Source organism: Giraffa tippelskirchi, chromosome 3 (assembly GCF_054371585.1).
Source record: "Giraffa tippelskirchi isolate mGirTip1 chromosome 3, T2T-mGirTip1v1.2.pri, whole genome shotgun sequence".
Lineage (NCBI taxonomy): Eukaryota > Metazoa > Chordata > Mammalia > Artiodactyla > Giraffidae > Giraffa > Giraffa tippelskirchi.
The window spans coordinates 139,055,164-139,072,754 of NC_137277.1; the positions used below are offsets into that span (position 1 = coordinate 139,055,164).

General features: G+C 40.5%; 1 protein-coding gene across 7 annotated transcripts in view; it reads left to right on the forward strand.

Moving 5' to 3' along the window:
- Positions 1-17,591, forward strand: part of MYO1B (myosin IB) — a 190,905-nt gene that overhangs the window by 47,524 nt on the left and 125,790 nt on the right. For all 7 annotated transcript variants that reach the window (XM_081581388.1, XM_081581391.1, XM_081581387.1 and 4 more), the window contains exon 3: positions 7,701-7,816. In XM_081581388.1, the coding sequence (XP_081437514.1) occupies positions 7,701-7,816 (116 nt within the window). The remainder of the gene's footprint in view (positions 1-7,700; positions 7,817-17,591) is intronic.

Sequence of the window (17,591 nt, forward strand, 5' to 3'; positions counted from 1 at the left end):
ACATGACTTGGAGACTGGGACTTGGAGAACTCCAACATGTTCTTGAATATTTTTTGATGAAATTTTAGACTAAATAATTAGCATTAAGTAAACTATTTAAATAAACATGACCTGTTTCATTGCCACCTTGCTGATTCGTTTCTCTCAAGTTAAAAGGATGATTGTGACATAGGGTCTTGCGTTTCTTCAAGATGTAGGCACAGCTTTATGTGCTGGAATAAACGTGGAAAAAAATTCTTTTCCGTTGAGATAAAAAAATTTCCTGTAACTAGAAGATCTTCTCTCCCCTTTTCTTTTTTATTTCTGGTGGCGTAAGGATGTCCGCATTCCTCAGATAGTCAGAAAGAGGCTCTGTCCAGCAGAGTCACTCTGTAATACAAAGGTGAAGACCCTGTTGTAAGGCATTGTACAACACAAGTTCCTGTGATGAGGTGTTCTTGGCCACTTTTTGCCAAAGCTTCCCAGGCCTGACAGCAGCATGGATTGTGTGCTCTCATGAAAAGAGAACAGATTCTTGGCTCCTTGTCCTGATTCCACTTTTGTTAGATAATGTGGTCATACCACTTAACTTCTTTGTGCTCCATTGTTAAGGGCATTGAGATGGAGACTTCATTTCTGTCTCATGGGGATTTAGGAAGAGTTTAGTAAAGAGGTGCTTCAGTGTATATTATATACCAGAAACTTTAATAACTGTGGGGGTGAGTTTTTAAGAAGCTGCGGTGACTGTAAATAAATGGCTAAAATTCATTCTGAAGAAAGGAAGAAGCTGGCATATGGGATGCCAAATTAGAGCCTCAGCAGAACAGGAGCTTCAAAAATATTTTGGAAGAATCTGATATTTGAAAAGAAGTCTCCAAGTAATCATCATGGTGAAAAGAAGTCACTATAGGATTTCCTATGGTATTTATGGTTTAGTTATAGTTTTGTTTTCAGTTTCATATGGGGAATTGAAATATAAGCTTTCAGGGTTAGAGCTTCTAAAGATCTTAATGTTCACTATGAAGAACTATGATATGAAGATGTGACACCTTTATGACTGTTCTTTATGTTTGCTAGCGTTTCGTGAACCTGGTGTTGTGGAGGAATGTGTATACAGTTCTGAATAGTTGAGACACATAAAATAGTAAAACTGTGCTTTCCTTTTTAACTTAAAAAAAAGAGTGTTTCCGGTTAGATATCTTTCTGAAATGTATTGCATGTGTCCTTGTCAACAGAAACAGAATACTGTCTCTCTCATTTTGGCCCTTAACTGTTATTTTGGCTGTGTTCTGACTCAGTGCTGTAATAAAGCACTCAGGGCCCACTGAGCTGAGCTATTGGCTCTTATTCTAAATAACTCTTCATTTTTATACTTTTAGAATTATTTTAACCACTTCTTACTCCTTTTCTTTCTTTCTTTGCTTTTCTCTTTTTTCCCCTTTTCCCCTCTGTCTCTCTTTCCATTAGTGGCTGTTGTTTCTTTCCTTAGAGTGGGAACTTGTAATCTGGTATATCGACTGTATGCAAACCTTTATGTGCATATTACATGTGTGTTTTGGAGAGAGAAGGTTCATAGCTTTCACTGGCATCTCAAAGCCATCGACAGCTAAAAAAAGATGAAGTGCTCTGTTAGCAGCATTTTTTAAACTGCAAGATTGAGCCTTTAAGTGATGAACACCGTTTAGTGGGTTAGGACCAGCAGTTTTAAAACATTTTGTAATGCAAATGAATAGCATTGAACAAAGAATATCAGTACATTGCCTATGATAAGGATATTTATGGTTTTGTGAAACTTTTATTTCATACATATGTATACATGTATGTGTATGTAAATATACATTCAAGCACAAGTACTTGGTTGTGATGAAAATTTTTTTACACTGAGTCACAGTCAAACATTTGAAACATACTGCCATGGGAAGGCCCCAGTTTACTGATGCAGCCCCTGTTACTCTGGAGTGTACTGAGATGCCATATGCTGAGTTTATTATAAATGTGGCTAAGATGAAAGTAACTGAAGCTGGGAGAATTTTCTTTTCTTTTTGAAGTGTTCATGGAATTAATTACATAGGACAATTTAAAGGGGAAGGTAAAATAGAAGATAGGCCAATGCAGCTGTGTTTCAAAGTAAAACCTGGTCCTGTGAGCCCTGAGGGTGAAGGTCCCAAGCAGTGTTTTTAACCTTGGTTTCTTGGTTCTTTTTCTGGGGAGACTGTTAAAGATGCGAATGCCTGGCGCTTCTCTAGACAGTTGAAATAGAATCTCTGAGGATGGGGTTCTGGAAGAACTCTCCTTATAGAATGAAATGCATGGTCCTTGGGCTATATGTCTGTCAGGGCCCTTTCCTCTGGATCCTGGATTGTGGTCTGGAGAGTGGAGCCTGTGGGGTTCCTGGCCTCCAGTAAAGATTTCAGTTTTCCGTGCCATCACAGGAGGAGCCCTCTTTTGAGTATTATGTGGACATTTACAAGGCGCCTGTTCTGGAATTCTAGAGATATCTGAAGTATGAGATTGTTTTGACTTAAGAATGTTTGTACATTCTTGGTTTAATGTCTGCCCTTGAGAAGTGAGAGAGAAACTTGCTAATTGAATGTGCCATTTGTGGAAAGGTAGCGCCTTTCCTCTCGCTCTTCCCTTTACCTTTTCTCCCCACTCCTTTCCCTTCCCTTCTCTCTTCCCTCCTAGATGTCAGAGGCTGGGTCTACAGGGTGGTGAGAGTGGAGGGGGCCTTCCATTGTCGGGTCATGTGCACGCTTTAGGACTCGGGGTGCTGAGGCCTGGGAGTATGGAGGTGGTAAGCTAGGATTGCTAGGAGGTTGGTTACACGGAGTGAAAAAGGGCATGGATTGATCACATCCATCCATCCATCCACGGAGGGTAATGAGAGCCAGACTTGTCCCTGGTGGAGAAGGTAGACAGAACCTAATTGGGAAGTAGTTTTTGCCATTATGTGAAGGAGTCCTTTTTGGTGTGATCAGCTGAATAGAAGAACAGGCTCTGGATTCCAGTAGGTGTTGCTCTGTGAGCCCTTTGGGACAGAGGGACCAGGTGGAGTGTGAGTGCAACACAGAAGAGGTCTGGTAGGACTGAGCTAAGCTGCTGGGGACCTTTTGTGGGGTCTCTCATGGGCACCATTCGAGTCAGGATTAGCTCATTGGTGTTGGACTCAGTATATCGGACCCAGTATGTACCTACTTATGTCCAGTTGAGTGAGTGGAACTCTAGGGGCAAGAGGCGGATCCTTTTTACTGCTCCCTTTTATAAAAAGGCTTACAATGCTTTTCTTTCTTTTCCTATTTTCCCTTGGGATATTCAGAATAAAAAGGACACATAATGCCCAGATCTTTAGTGCACATACTTAAGTTTAAGAAACTGTATCTTACCTCCAGCTTCTTTATTCCAGTGGTTACTTAATGATCCTTTTTAGAGCATGCTGCAATAAGAAAATACCAACTTTAAATTGTATACAGTTCCTTGTTAAAAAAAAATAATGAAGTACAGTCAGCCCTTGGTAACTGTGGGTTCCTCATGCACAGATGCAACCAACCGCAAGTCGAAAATAATCATGGGAAATATTCCAGAGAGTTCCAAAGAGCAAAACTTGAATTTGCCATGTACCAACAATTATTTACACAGCATTTACATCGTGTAAGGTATTATAAGTAGTCTAGAGATGACTTGAAGTACACGGGGGAGGGAGGATGTATGTAGGTTATATGCAAATACATATAAAATTCCACGTTGTAGAAGGGAGTTGAGTATCCTTGGCTTTGAGTCAGTCTCTGCACGTCGTCCTGGAACCAATCTCCCAGGGATACTGAGGGACAAGTGCAGGTCATTTGTAAGTCCAAATATTAATTGATGTAAAAATGAACTGTCTGGTCAATACTGGTCTGCTCCCTAGTAAGATTTAATCTATTATTGCAGTTACTTAAATGTAGAGTAGGTAGCTGTCTAAAACTGAAATAGGATTGTAAATTCCACCCAGCCTGCCAGCAGCTACCAAGAGTGTCTTTTGTGTCTCTAAGAAAGAAGGGTTGTGACTATGAACATTTGAATTTTTCTCTTGGCAGATGTGGAGATATTTAAATCTTTGACTAATGCACATCGACCCAAGGAAAAAAATCTGTAAACAGCAAGGGCAGGCAGGTATCATGGTAGAGGACAAACCTACTAGGAGTTAAAGATTACAGGATACATATCTGAGACATATAAAGTGGAGTGTAGAGAGAGAGCATGGTGTCTTTTACGTTTTGCTTATTTAGATTGATAAAGCTTGTGCTGCTTGGCCCGTTTTTTTTTTTAATTTGTTGAGCCATGTTGGTGTATTGGTAATCGTTGCTGTGTAACCCTCGCAGGTTTAGAGTGGCCTCACTCATGTTTTTGATGGTTGCCCAGACGGTAAGGAATCTGCCTGCAATGCAGGAGACCCAGGTTTGATCTCTGGGTTGGGAAGATCCCCTGGAGAAGGGAGTGGCAACCCACTCCAGTATTGTTGCCTGGAGAATTTCATGGACAGTGGAGCCTGGTGGGCTATAAGTCCATAGGGTCACAAAGTCATACACAACTGAGCTACCATCACTTCACTTCAGATGATGCCAATTTTCATTCCTATCAACACACTTCCTTAGAGAAGCTTATAGTATACAGTCTGATGATTCATGGCATTTACTTCACATAGTTATCTGATTTTCCAATCCTGTTTTCCACTGTTGAAGCCACTATATACTGAGGTTTTATCTATCTTTCTCTAAAGCATTTTGCTAAGGATATTTAATAGACTATTAGAAGGATGGTTTTTGTTAGCATCTTGGATTTAGGAAAGAAATAGGCCTAACTACTGGGCAGTTTCTGTACAATAATTGTTCCCACTCTAGTATTCTTGTCTGGAGAATGCCTTGAACAGAGGAGCCTGGCAGGCTATAGTCCATGGGATCGCAAAGAGTTGGACACGGCTGAGTGACTAACACACACACACACACACACACACACACACACACACACACACACACACACACACACACACACACACACACACACACACACACACACACACACACACACACTTCTGGTGGTTGTCAGACTGTGTAGTTCAGGCACCTTGGCTTTCTATGTGGCCTCTCCAACAGGCTGGTTCAAGCTCATTCTCGTTAGTTTCCAGCCACAGTTCTAAAAGGATGGGGGAAGGCACATCCTAATACACAAAAGCTCAAGCCTCTGCTTGTATCTGATCTTACAATGTCCTTCTGGTCAAATCACACAGAGAAGTCCAGATTGAAGGATTGGAGGATAAACTCTTATCTCTCGATAGAAAGAGTGGCAGAGTTACGTTCCAAAAGGTTTGCATATAGGGGTGGTAGGAATTGTTCCAGCCATCTTTGCAAACAGTCTACCACAGCAGGACAAGGAACCCTGTCTTGGGGGAAGGATATAGTTTGAGTTTGTTCGGTGGCAACAGGTGGCATACAGGTTAATAAACTATTAAGCTCTGTATGCTGATATACTCGATATTATTGATATATTTCAACTGAAGAATAGTTACATGAAAGTGGTTTGTACCATCCACATTCTTAATGGTGAATGGATCTTGTGCATACCAGTCGTTTGGTTAAATATTTATGAGACGACATTCGTGGGCCAGCCCTGTTCTAGGTGAGGAAAATAGCTGGAAGGGGGCAGGGAAGCACATATAATGCAGTATGTATAAAAATCACAAGTAACAAAGAGAAACTTAGTAGTGTGGCTCTTGATTTTGGGTTTGAGGCCGCTGAGTTTCTTCTTCATGAAAGAATGCCACACAGGCAGATTTTTATCAAGAATTTAGCCATCTTGAAATTTGTTTTTAAAGAGCAACTTAGTAACTGGCTTCACTGCTAACAGCAAATATGTATTTTAATCATTGTATTCAAGAAACTACCTTAAAAAGGGAGATTCATGTACTTTTGCACTAAAGAAGGCTGATCTTTCAATCAGCAGATATTAAAGAAATATATCAATTATTGTACTGTATGTCTACCAATCTAACTAATTCTAGTATATTAGCTACAGGCTATTCAGATAATTATTCAGTGTCCAGCATCTCTCGTCTACTTGTCCGGTGGGTTGGAGTGTGAAGAAACCTTTTTGTAAAACTCTTGCCCAAGTGGGATAAGTTAGGAAACAGAGTCCTTGCTTGCCAGCCCAGATAAATGGGTCCTTAGTGCTAGGGTGTCAGAAATAGACACCCTAATTGCATAGGAGCTGAGAGTCTTTCTTTACAGCAGCAGTCCTGTCTGCTCTTGCTAAGATTGTATTCTTATAGGATGAAAATAGGTATAAAAGTGTCCTGTTCCATTTTCCAGATTGGGGGAAAAGCCTTTTATAATTAAAATAATTGTGACCCACGTTTTGAAAAAAGATCAGAACATTTTTACTGTTCTGTTTTCTATTCTGTTTAATTTTCTAGAAAGATCTAACAATCTCCTTGAATCCAGTGGTGACAGTACTGGAAAAACTTGTTGTCTAAAGATGTCACTTTTTGCTGCATGACCCTAGAAAGGTGGGGAAGTTGGAAGTGACTTTTTTCTTCTTTTCTTTCTTTTTTTTAACCTTTTTCTTAAAAAGCCTTTTCATAACTGACATATTTTTGGTAGCATCCCCCTTCCTGCCATCTTTATAATGTTGAAACTGAAAGGAAAAATGAAACTGCTAAGATGAGTTACAGTTAAGTAACTTTTGCTTGCAGCATTGTGCTAGTCTTTGTACAAAGTGATCTTTGTACAGATTTAGGATAGAAATGGAATTTAAGTTAGAATTTAAGATAGAAATGGAAAGAAACATAAATAATGTTCTGGTTTGCAGTGTGAGAGGGTTACTGTCTGCTAAGATAACAGCATTGATCCTTCTGAAATTACATTTAAATCCTACATTAAATTTAAATTCAACATGAAATGTACTCTCTTTCAGCAAGTACTTTTCAATTCTGATATTGAAGTCCAGTAGATGTAATGTGAAATTATTTTGTTTGAGTGGTAGTGGTGGTGGTGATTTAGTCACTAAGTTGTGTCCGACTCTTGTGACCCCATGGACCAGGCTCCTCTGTCAATGGGATTCTCCAAGCAAGATGCCCAAGGGAAAGCTGTAACTCTGATATTGAGTTATATGTGGTCTGAGACCATTGTAGAGATGGACAGACTGTGCAAGGGTAGTGCCAAAGTCAAGGTCCCATTGGATAGGTGTGGGTATGGGCAGGGAGGAGGGGCATCCTGGGTCACTATAGACTGAAATTGGAGGATAAAGATGAGAGAGGGAAGCACCAGTTGTAGCTGGAATCTGGAAAAGCATAGTGTTGCTGACAGTTAGCTGTGGTCAGTGACGAAATTTTTGGCAAGTATGACAGGGTTGTGGAGGACTCTTATCCAGGATCATCAGTTAATCTAGAGATTTATTTTAAAAGCTTTTTTCAATGTATAAATCTGTGCTTTCCATGTATCAGCAAAATAAACACTATCGGCCATCTATCTTCAGAGATGTAAAGTGGTCTTGAAAAGTACAAAATGATCAGGCAGTAGAACTAGTGTTTTTATTTTTAAAATTTTGAAATTATTTTTAGGATGTACCACTGTTAAAACTTTTTATTTTATACTGGAGTATGGTAGAACTAGTGTTTTTAAAAGGATAAAGCCATGTAACACTAAGAATTAAGATGTTAAAATGGTTGTATTTTATTCTTTCTTTTGCAGACATACATTGGAAGTGTGGTTATATCCGTTAACCCATACCGGTCATTGCCTATTTATTCACCGGAGAAAGTGGAAGATTACAGGAACAGAAATTTTTATGAACTGAGCCCTCATATGTAAGTATGGTATTAAAGTATCAAGTTTCTCTTTCACTCCAGAGATGTTGAGTTGACAGATGTGTCCAGCTGTTTCCTTTGAGTCTCAGGAAGATGTTATTAGTCATTTTTAAAAATCAGATGAAGGAACGTAGAAGCTAATTGTTATAGCTTATTTTAAATTTAAAAAAAAAAAAAGAAGACTTCATTTGTCCTCAGGCTTTTTAAGTACTGAAATATTTGGTTTTAGTATGTAAAGTATTTTCTGTTAAAAATTCTGTGTAAGTAGCAGCTGCTGCTAATTATTTTTGCAAATAAAACAGGAATGTGCATTGTTTGTTATTATAAAGAGCCCAAACAGTGTTTCCATGCCTTTGTTGGGTCAAGAAAGATTCCAAGCATTGGATTGTGTAATGGGTTTTGAGGAAAAGAAATAAATAATACCTTCAGTTTATAATCTTCATGGACATTGTTCACCAGATGTGTGCATTAGGCCAATGATTTCACCTTCCTTGAAGTTAGTTACTTGTTTGATTTTTCTGAGAAGGTTGCTTGTTATTGTAAATAATTCCTCTAAGTAATAATCTATAATTGAAGAGGGAAATGGCAACCCACTCCAGTATTCTTGCCTGGGAAATCCCACGGACAGGGGAACCTGGTAGGCTGCAGCCCATGGGGTCGCAAGAGTTGGACATGACCTAGCGACTGAAACCAACCACAAGAGTTGGACATAACTTAGTGACTAAAACCAACCAACCAGTAATCTACACTAATTACCTAGTGAGAAACCCTGAGCTAAAGTCAGAGAATCTGCAGAGTTTTAGTTGTGTCCTAGCAGAAAAGAATTTTCTGTGTATGATTGAAGATGGGCTCTATTATTTTTACTAGAAAATAAATCTGATAATTAAAGAACATGCACACCACTGTCCAGATATTTATTTTAGGTTTTTTTTTTTTTGATAGTGGAGCATACAGTAACGTTTTTGAACTGTTTAAAACTAAAGATTTAAATAATTTGTGGGAGTGGTTATTAAAACTAAACACTGTATTTTACCAATCAAGTAGATTCAGATTATTCAGTTTTGTCCTAGGAGTAGATTTTGCAAGTGAGTTTGTTTCATTTTGCCTTAGCAAAAATAAAATCTGAAATTTGTATGATAAAGTTCTCCTTATAAGTCCCTACAATGAAATACCTTATCTGGTGCCTTAAGATTTGTTTTAAGTTCTCGGCTTTCAAGTCATGCCTTTTAAGTGCTTAGATCAGCTATCTCAGTATTGCGCCAGGAGCTTAGGAGAAATTTAGTTTCCTAAGCCTTACCTCTAGTAGGCCAGGAATCTACATTTTAAACAAGCTTTCCAGGTGATTCATAGGTATTTGCAAGTTTGAGAACTTGTCGTGTGAGCGTGTGTGTGCGCGCGCGTCTGCGCGTGCTGAGTCACTCAGTTGTTTCTGACTCTTTATAACCCTATGGACTGTAACACGCCAGGCTCCTCTGTCCATGGGATTCTCCGGGCAAGAATACTGCAGTGAGCTGCTGTTTCCTCCTCCAGGGGATCTTCCCAACATCTCCTTCATTGGCAGGTGGAGTCTTTTACCATTGAGCCACCTGGGAAGCCATTGTCTTAGATATATATCTGCAGATTTTTTCCTTTCCTTAACTGCTTACTGCCTTTTACAGTAATAGCATTAATAGTAATAGTAGCAGTAATAGCTTGTATTTATTGAATACTTACTGTGTGCAAGTACTTCTCTAAATACTTGACGTATATTGTAACTCATGCCATTCTCAAAATAATTCTGTGAGGTAGAAGGCAATGGCGCCCCACTCCAGTACTCTTGCCTGGAGAATCCCATGGACGGAGGAGCCTGTTAGGGTACAGTCCGTGGGGTCGCTAGGAGTTGGACACGACTGAGCGACTTTCACTTTTCCCTTTCATGCACTGGAGAAGGAAATGGCCACCCACTCCAGTATTCTTGCCTGGAGAATCCCAGGGACGGCGGAGCCTGGTTGGCTGCCGTCTATGGGGTCGCACAGAGTCGGACACGACTGAAGCGACTTAGCAGCAGCAGCAAGTACTATTGTGCGTGCATGTGTATGTGCTAAGTTGCTTTAGTCGTGTCAAACTCTTTGTGACCCTATGGGTCGTAGCTCACCAACCTTCTCTCTCCATGGGATTTTCCAGGCAAGGATACTGGAGTGGGTTTCCATTTCCTTCTCCAGGGGATCTTCCTGACTCAGGGATTGAACCCATGTCTTTTACATCTCCCGCATTGGCAGATGGGTTCTTTACCTCCGGCGCCATCTGAGAGGGGAAATTGTCTCAGAATAATCAGCCATTTATCAAAGCCACCCAGCTCTGGGGTGGGGAGCAGGGATGTGAGAATAGTCAGCTGCCGTGCCTCTCAGCTGGAAATACATTCTGTCATTACCACGTTAGGCCTATTACTGTGCAGTTTTATTCTGCTATCCTTGGGTTGCCTATGTTCTGCATTCTGGGCTTTCTAGGATAACGTCTCTGTGCCTCAGTTTGCCTCCAGAGACTGCATGCCATTCTTCCATTTACAGCTGAAATTTCCACTTTGAGGTTGTTTAGTTGTATGCTAGATGTGTATTCTAGCACACAGAAATTCATGCTCTGGAATATCCATTTTTATCCCCGCAACTAAGGATTCCTATAAGAGGCTGCATAGCACTGCTTACCTGAATACACCTTTTATCCCCAAGGAAAAAATACCACACCAGCAATAAATTCCCAGAGTGCCTAGGATAAAGACAAGATATTTTTGCTGTGCTCTGTAAAATAGTGGCTCAGTGGTAAAGAATCCACCTGCAATGCAGGAGATGCAGGTTTGATCCCTGGGTGGAGAAAATCCCTTGGGGAGGGAAATGGCAATCCACTGTATTATCCTTGCCTGGGAAATTCCATGGACAGAGGAGCCTGGTGGGCTACAGTCCATGGGGTCACAAAAGAGCTGGATGCAGCTTAACAAGTAAACAAACAAGAACATAAAACATTGTACATGGGGTGAAAGGTACAATCTCACCTATTAAATCTGAAATCGCCAGATTCATATCACAGCTCCCTCCCCACCTCACTTTTCAGTCCTCACCACATTCCTTCCCACCATCAGGTCATCTTGGTACATTCTGTGCCTTCTGCCTGGAATGTTTTTCCCACCCTTTCCCTCAAGGCAACTCCTGTTCTTTAGATCTTAGATTGCTTTAGACCCTTTCTAATCTATTGCTCTTGTCACAGTTACAGTTAAACATTTCTTTTGGGCGTTATTTGATTCATGTCAACTTTACCTGCCTTGCCAGCTTTTGCTCACCATAGTTTTCTTAGCACCTGAAAGTAAATGTTCAAAATATATTGATCAAGACTTGGTTTGAGTCCTAGTTTTCCCATTATACATTTAGTGTTCTGAAAAGTGAGATGTCTGTGGTTTCAGTTAGCTTTTTAATTACATGAGGTTTATTTTGCTTTCTGTTCCTGGCTCCTTTTATTGTCAACGAATTCCTGGTTTAGGAAGTAAAACACAGCAAATGTCCCTGGACTGCTATGTTGATTTTATAAGTGGGTGAAGAAGGAAATGGCAACCCACTCCAGTGTTCTTGCCTGGAGAACCCCGTGGACAGAGGAGCCTGGTGGACTGCTGTCCATGGGGTCGCACAGAGTCGGACGTGACTGAAGCGACTCAGCATTAGCATTTCCCATTATAAACTCTGTGACCTTGAGCAAATTACTTGAAAAAAAACTTCAACTCAGAAATTAAGTAATTTGCTGCATACAATGGGAAAATAATTAATTCATAGGATTTTTGTGAGGGATAACTATCTAGAAGATATTTAGAAAATACAATTATCTGATATAAATACAGTGCTTAGCAGGGATTCCGTTGTTACGGACAGCTGCTGCTATTAACAGTGATTAGTATAACAATTATTGTAGTAAGGTAAGTGGGACACATTTCCAACATTTTGACAAGCTCTTCCTTACCATTTTCTCCTCCATGGTGGGACATTTCCACTTCCTTTAATGCATTTTCCTTCATTATTCTTTGTGAATGTCCATCTTTGATAGCATTTGAAACAGAATTAGTGCTTGCTAGTTTCCCTACTAAAACCCAACCTGATAGGATCCACAAAGAGAGGATCTTTGTGGTATAAGAAGATAAGATAACTTTAAGCTTTTGATGCATTCTAATCATAACTACTTCAGGAATTTGGTTCCAGTTTGAATAAAAAATAACTTAAGCAGCTGCTCAACCACGTCCCTTGAAAATTGCTGATTAATTTGCCTCGTATTTTATTTGGAGTTTCTCTTGATCTGTTGTTCACTATTCTGCAAATCTGTCCAGATATTTCCCTCATAACTCATGTGTTTTTGAAGGCGTCCAGAAATGGTCTCTAAGTGTCAGACAATTGAAAAATATTTACATTCTACACAAGTATGTGACTTTCAGAGAGCGGAAATGTATAAATGAGTAAAATGAAGATAAACAGTGGCTCCTTATCTATATTCCTTTTCAAAAATGTTTTAACTCATGAATAAGGGGTTAAATGGAATAAATTAATTGTTAGTTATAAATGACCATCAATCACTTTTATAAATTATAGTTAGATACAGACAAATCATTTGAAAAGACCTTGATGCCGGGAAAGATTGAGGGCAGGAGGAGAAAGGGGTGACAGAGGATGAGATGGTTGGATGACATCACTGACTCAATGGACATGAGTTTGAGCAAACTCTGGGAGATAGTGAAGGACAGGGAAGCCTGGTGTGCTGTAGTCCATGGAGTCGTAAAGAGTCGGACATGACTTAGCGACTGAACAACAACACAAAAAATTACAAGCGGTATTACCTAATTTATGGAATCATATGTACATATATGGCATTTTCCTGGTGGTTCACATGGTGAAGAATCTGTCTGAAATGCGAGTGACCTGGATTCGATCCCTGGATCAGAAAATCTCCTGGAGAAGGAAATGTCAACCCATTCCATTATTCTTGCCTAGAAAATCCAATGGACAGAGGAGCCTGGAGGTCTGTAGTCCATGGGATTGCAGAGTCGAACACAACTGAACGATCAGACTAACACACCACATGTACATATAGACAATAAAATAAGACAGGATTTTGAAGAATTTGTATAAAGAGGCTAATTGTTGTTGTCTCAATTGAGTGGTATTATGGACATTTTTTTATGTTGTTCTGCTTGTTTGGTGTTCTTTTATGTAAGAGCCATGCATTGCTTTTCTAATAAGAAAAATAAATAATACAAATAACTGGGGGGGGGGAGCCAAAAATGGTTTTCTGGTGTCATAATCTCTTCTTTCCCCTTCTTCTCTGAATTCCTGTCCCCTGTATGTTTGGAGCTACACCTCAAGCGTGATAACATTGGGTGGCTGGCTCTGCATGGATGATACTGTTTACCTTTCTAATTGTGTAACTCATGTCTTTCCAGTGTGGTTTTTACATTTTTTGCATATAAGGAATTTTTCTTAAATATCCCAGGGAGGACTTACTACATTTCAGACCACTTAGTAACTCTGTTCATGGAGAACTGCCTCAAAGGCCAAACCTCAGAGATGGGGAAGAATGATAAGGGAGAGATGAGGGAGATGACTGAACTGGTCACTCTCCCTCCACTCAGACTACCGTGGTGACATACACTTTCTGATATGTTAGTTACCGAATCGACTGGCCTGTTCTTGGGTTATTGCTTTTTTTTTTTTTTTAACCTTGCAGCACTAGATAGAGTTTATCACCCTCAGATGGATCTTCGTAAAATCAGAGAACTTCCTGGGCTCCCCATTACTATCTGCGTGAACTCCAAGTTCCTTGGCTTACTGTTCAGGCTCCTACCAGGCCAGCCTCAGTCCTCCTGTCCAGCCTGAACACCACTACATGCCTTCTGGAGTCGCAGGTTTCCATGTCTTCTCCTTTCTACCTCTCCCATCTCATACCCCAACGCTACTGTTAACATCTTGCCTGTCTCCTAGGTTCTGTCTTAAAGGCTTGATCAGCCCTTGACTGATCCACTGGTGACTTTTCCTGCCTCTGAATTCTTGGAACCACTTATGTGATCTTACACACCACCTTGTTTACTGTGGCTAATTGTGTTTCAGCATCATCCTCCTTAATGAGACAGAAGCTTCTATAGATCAGGAACTTTATTCTGTACATCTCTATGGCTTTCTCAGTGCTTTTCTCTTAAGAGCTCCATAACTTGAGTACAAAAGAGGTTTTAAATAATGTTTCATTACATTTTGCTTGTATTATCTCTGACAATTCAAGGAAATCAAACTATTGTTGGCAGACTATTTGCAGAGTTTATTCAAAACTTCATGTGGCCCCCAACTAAAATAAATAAATTTATTAAAAAAAAAAAAAAAACTTCATGTGGTATAATGAGGATTTTTTTTCACTTTTATAAAAAAGTAGACTAAAGTATTTTTATAGTGCTCTTCAACACTGAGTGTTCAGATTCAGTTTATTCCTGATGTAGAAGAGCACTTATCATCTAACTATATGCAGTGTCTAGGGAAGGGAACATGCCTCTAGAAGGCAAAGTACCCCACCACCTACCCCCCTCGGTGGTTGCAACCCAGGAGCAAGCTGAAATGTGTCCTTCTCAGACTGAGGTATAGTATGGTGGTCGTATTACATAGGCATTACAAGCACAATTTGAAGGAAGCAGTCTTTACATTCTGGTGAATGGAAAAGCTTGCAACACATTTAAAAAACTGAGGAAAATATCTTAAGGCCTTGAAAAATTTCTGGCTACTCTCACTTAAAAAAGGGACAAGTGATTAATGGGAGGATGTAGACCATATTCCTGTCAGTTTTCCAGATGTCTCTAGGGAACCTCTGATCCCTAATTTTATGACGATTGAATTTGTAGGGCCAGATATTAGTGCCTAGAGAATGGTGTTGCTAGAAAGATGTTGTGGATTTTGAGTCCTTGTTAATCCTGTCGTTGTGCTCCTTTCAGGGTGAACCAGATTCATATTAGAAAGAACATTTCTGACTGTATCTCACAATGCGCTGGTGCTGTGGTTGCATGTCCAGGGCTTAGGATAGGGTTCAGGGCAGAAGCCCCAGGCATTGTCCCTGTTCTGTTGCCAGTACATCCCTTAGCAGAGTTAAAATATTGTGAGTAAAATTTTATTTGTTTTGAGAAGTCTTATGGTAACTCGAGCCTGAATTCTCATAGAGGTTGCTTGTACAACTGGGTTTAAAGTACTTTCTCAAGGAGAGAGAGGGAGAGAAGGAGAAGGGAAGGAGAGGAAGAGGGAGAAGGATAGAGAACAAGAGAAAACGTTGATGTGATGTCCTGTCACTGAGGCTTTGGTATTATTTCCCTAATTTTCCTTTTGAAATAGGTGAGCCTCTCATTGATTCAGTCCCTCCCAGAAAACCACTTTCAGAAAAGGGTTTTGTGCTTTCCCATCTAGCATTCTTTCTAGTTATTGCTTTAGGAAAGTTACTCATTTACTGAGCAAATGTTTATCAAGAGCTTACCGTATACCAGGCTCTCTTAGGCACTGGGATATAGCTGTGAACAAAGCAGATAAAATTTCTGTCATCATGAAGGAGACAATCCTCAAACTTAAGTCTACAGAAACTAACGTTGTTCAAACCATCCATTCAAGGGGAAAAGGGAAGAAGGGAAGGGAAGGGAAACTCTTATGAAAAACAAAATGAATTTAAATAGCATTCTTGTAAAGTACCTCTAAGCCATGTTCTCTCAGATAGTTTAAGTCAGTAGGCCATTGGTTGTGGTCTGGTAGGGTTTGTATCTGCTTAGGTCTCTAATCCACATGAGTAACTTGTGCTCAGGAGCACCTGAGCTCCATCTTACTCTTTAGTTTGAACACCTTAACTTAGCAACTCATATGGAATGCCACATCTTAAAAATCATTAAAATTGCCCTTTTCCCTTGCTGTATGACTGACTGTCTTCCATCAAAATAAGCAGAAGGCAGTCACCAGGTTTGCTTTGTCTTGGCATATACTTGTTGGATTCTGGACAACGGTGGATGAAAAAAATTTCTTGATGTAGAAAGACTGGTTTATATAAGCAGTGTGATGCCCTGTGGTGGTGAAGGACAGATGTTAAATGGAAGCTTCCTGGGCCTCTCACTGAATCAGCTTTTATGAAGCTCCATGATCTGAACTTCCTGCCTTTAACTCAAACTTTTATTCTCTATCACTTTATGGGAGTTATTTTCAAAATAATGTCTTTCAGAACATATATTCTTGACAGAAATTGACCTCAGCTAATGTCTCTTATAGTTTATGAACCTTTTAAAATTTAAGTCGGAAGGCTTAGGTTCTGTACAACTGTGATGTTTTTACCATGAGAATTGTGATAGAAGGATAACATTTATTAATGAAAAATGTTTTTGTATGTCTGCGAAGTCTCCGAATTCTAATTTATAGATCCCTAATTAAAATTTTTATCACTCCTTAGTAAATGCATTGGAGAAGGAAATGGCAACCCACTCCAGTGTTCTTGCCTGGAGAATCCTAGGGACGGCGGAGCCTGGTGGGCTGCCGTCTATGGGGTCGCACAGAGTCGGACACGACTGAAGCGACTTAGCAGCAGCAGTAAATGCATATCTCAGACCTGAAAGAAAGTTTCTTTTGAAAAGGTGATTCATTGGACCAGCTAAGCACATATTCATACCAGCAAACATGATTATTTCAATGGTATATAATATTAAAGGGAAAAATTTGATTCTTAGCAAAATAGGCTGCTTCCCGCCAGAATGTTACAGGACTTGGACAGGCCCTGAGAAATCCTACTGGAAGAGATCCATTTCACCTTAGGCCTCAGCCCTGAAAGGAGTTAATGTAACACTTCATCTACTGTTAGAACCCACGCGAGGAGTGCTGTCTAGAGAGGTTGTGCTCGGGGCGGGGGGCGGGGGGGGGTGCCCCCTTTGTTGTTGAAATAATACTCACTGCTGTGGCCTGTTGTTGGGACTTGTGTGACCATTGGACCGGATGGGTGGGGCAAAGGGAACTGTGTGGGAGTTTGTCTAAACAGGTGCCAGCAAATACTGGTCCGTTCTAGGAACGATCAACAAAATCAAGGGTAATAGAAACAGAGTTCAGTAAGGCACTTAGGAGAACCACTCTTAGGAGACAGGGCCCCGGGGCTGTCATGAGACAGAAATACTTGCAAGGGGGCCCTGGAGGCCCATCCCCCCACCCCACCCCAGCGAGGTGGGGGGCTTGCTGCTGTGCCCACTGTCTAGGTGTGCTATCCTCCCTGCTCCAGCCTGTCTCAGGGTTCCAAATCCCCAAGCAGAAGCGATGGTTCATTCGTTCACTTAGCATTATTAAGCATCCACAGTATGTGTAAGGTGTTGGGGATACAGAGATGATTTATCCCTGAAGGATTTATAGCCTAACAAGGGGAGACAGACTAGGAAGTAAATGAATACGTAAGAGAGAGAACAGCTGGGAGATCAGAGTGACCATGTGTTCTGGCCTGCCCTCGACAGCCTGTCATTCCAGCATAATTATCAGTAGTGCCCCCTGTCTGCAGGTGTCTTGAGTGTGGTCCCCCATGGATAAAGTGCTATGGGCATGCCAGGGAGAAGATGTTAGGCCCTGCCTGAGGGCGAGGGGATGAGACAGTAGGATTTTTGAAGAATGAGTTAGCCGCATAGATAAGGAATAGGGTTTAGGGCCAGGATATAATTTTCCCAGCAGAGGGAACAGTGTTGATCCAGTGATTCAGCAGATGTTATCTGAGTGCCTGTCATGTGCCAGGCGTGAGT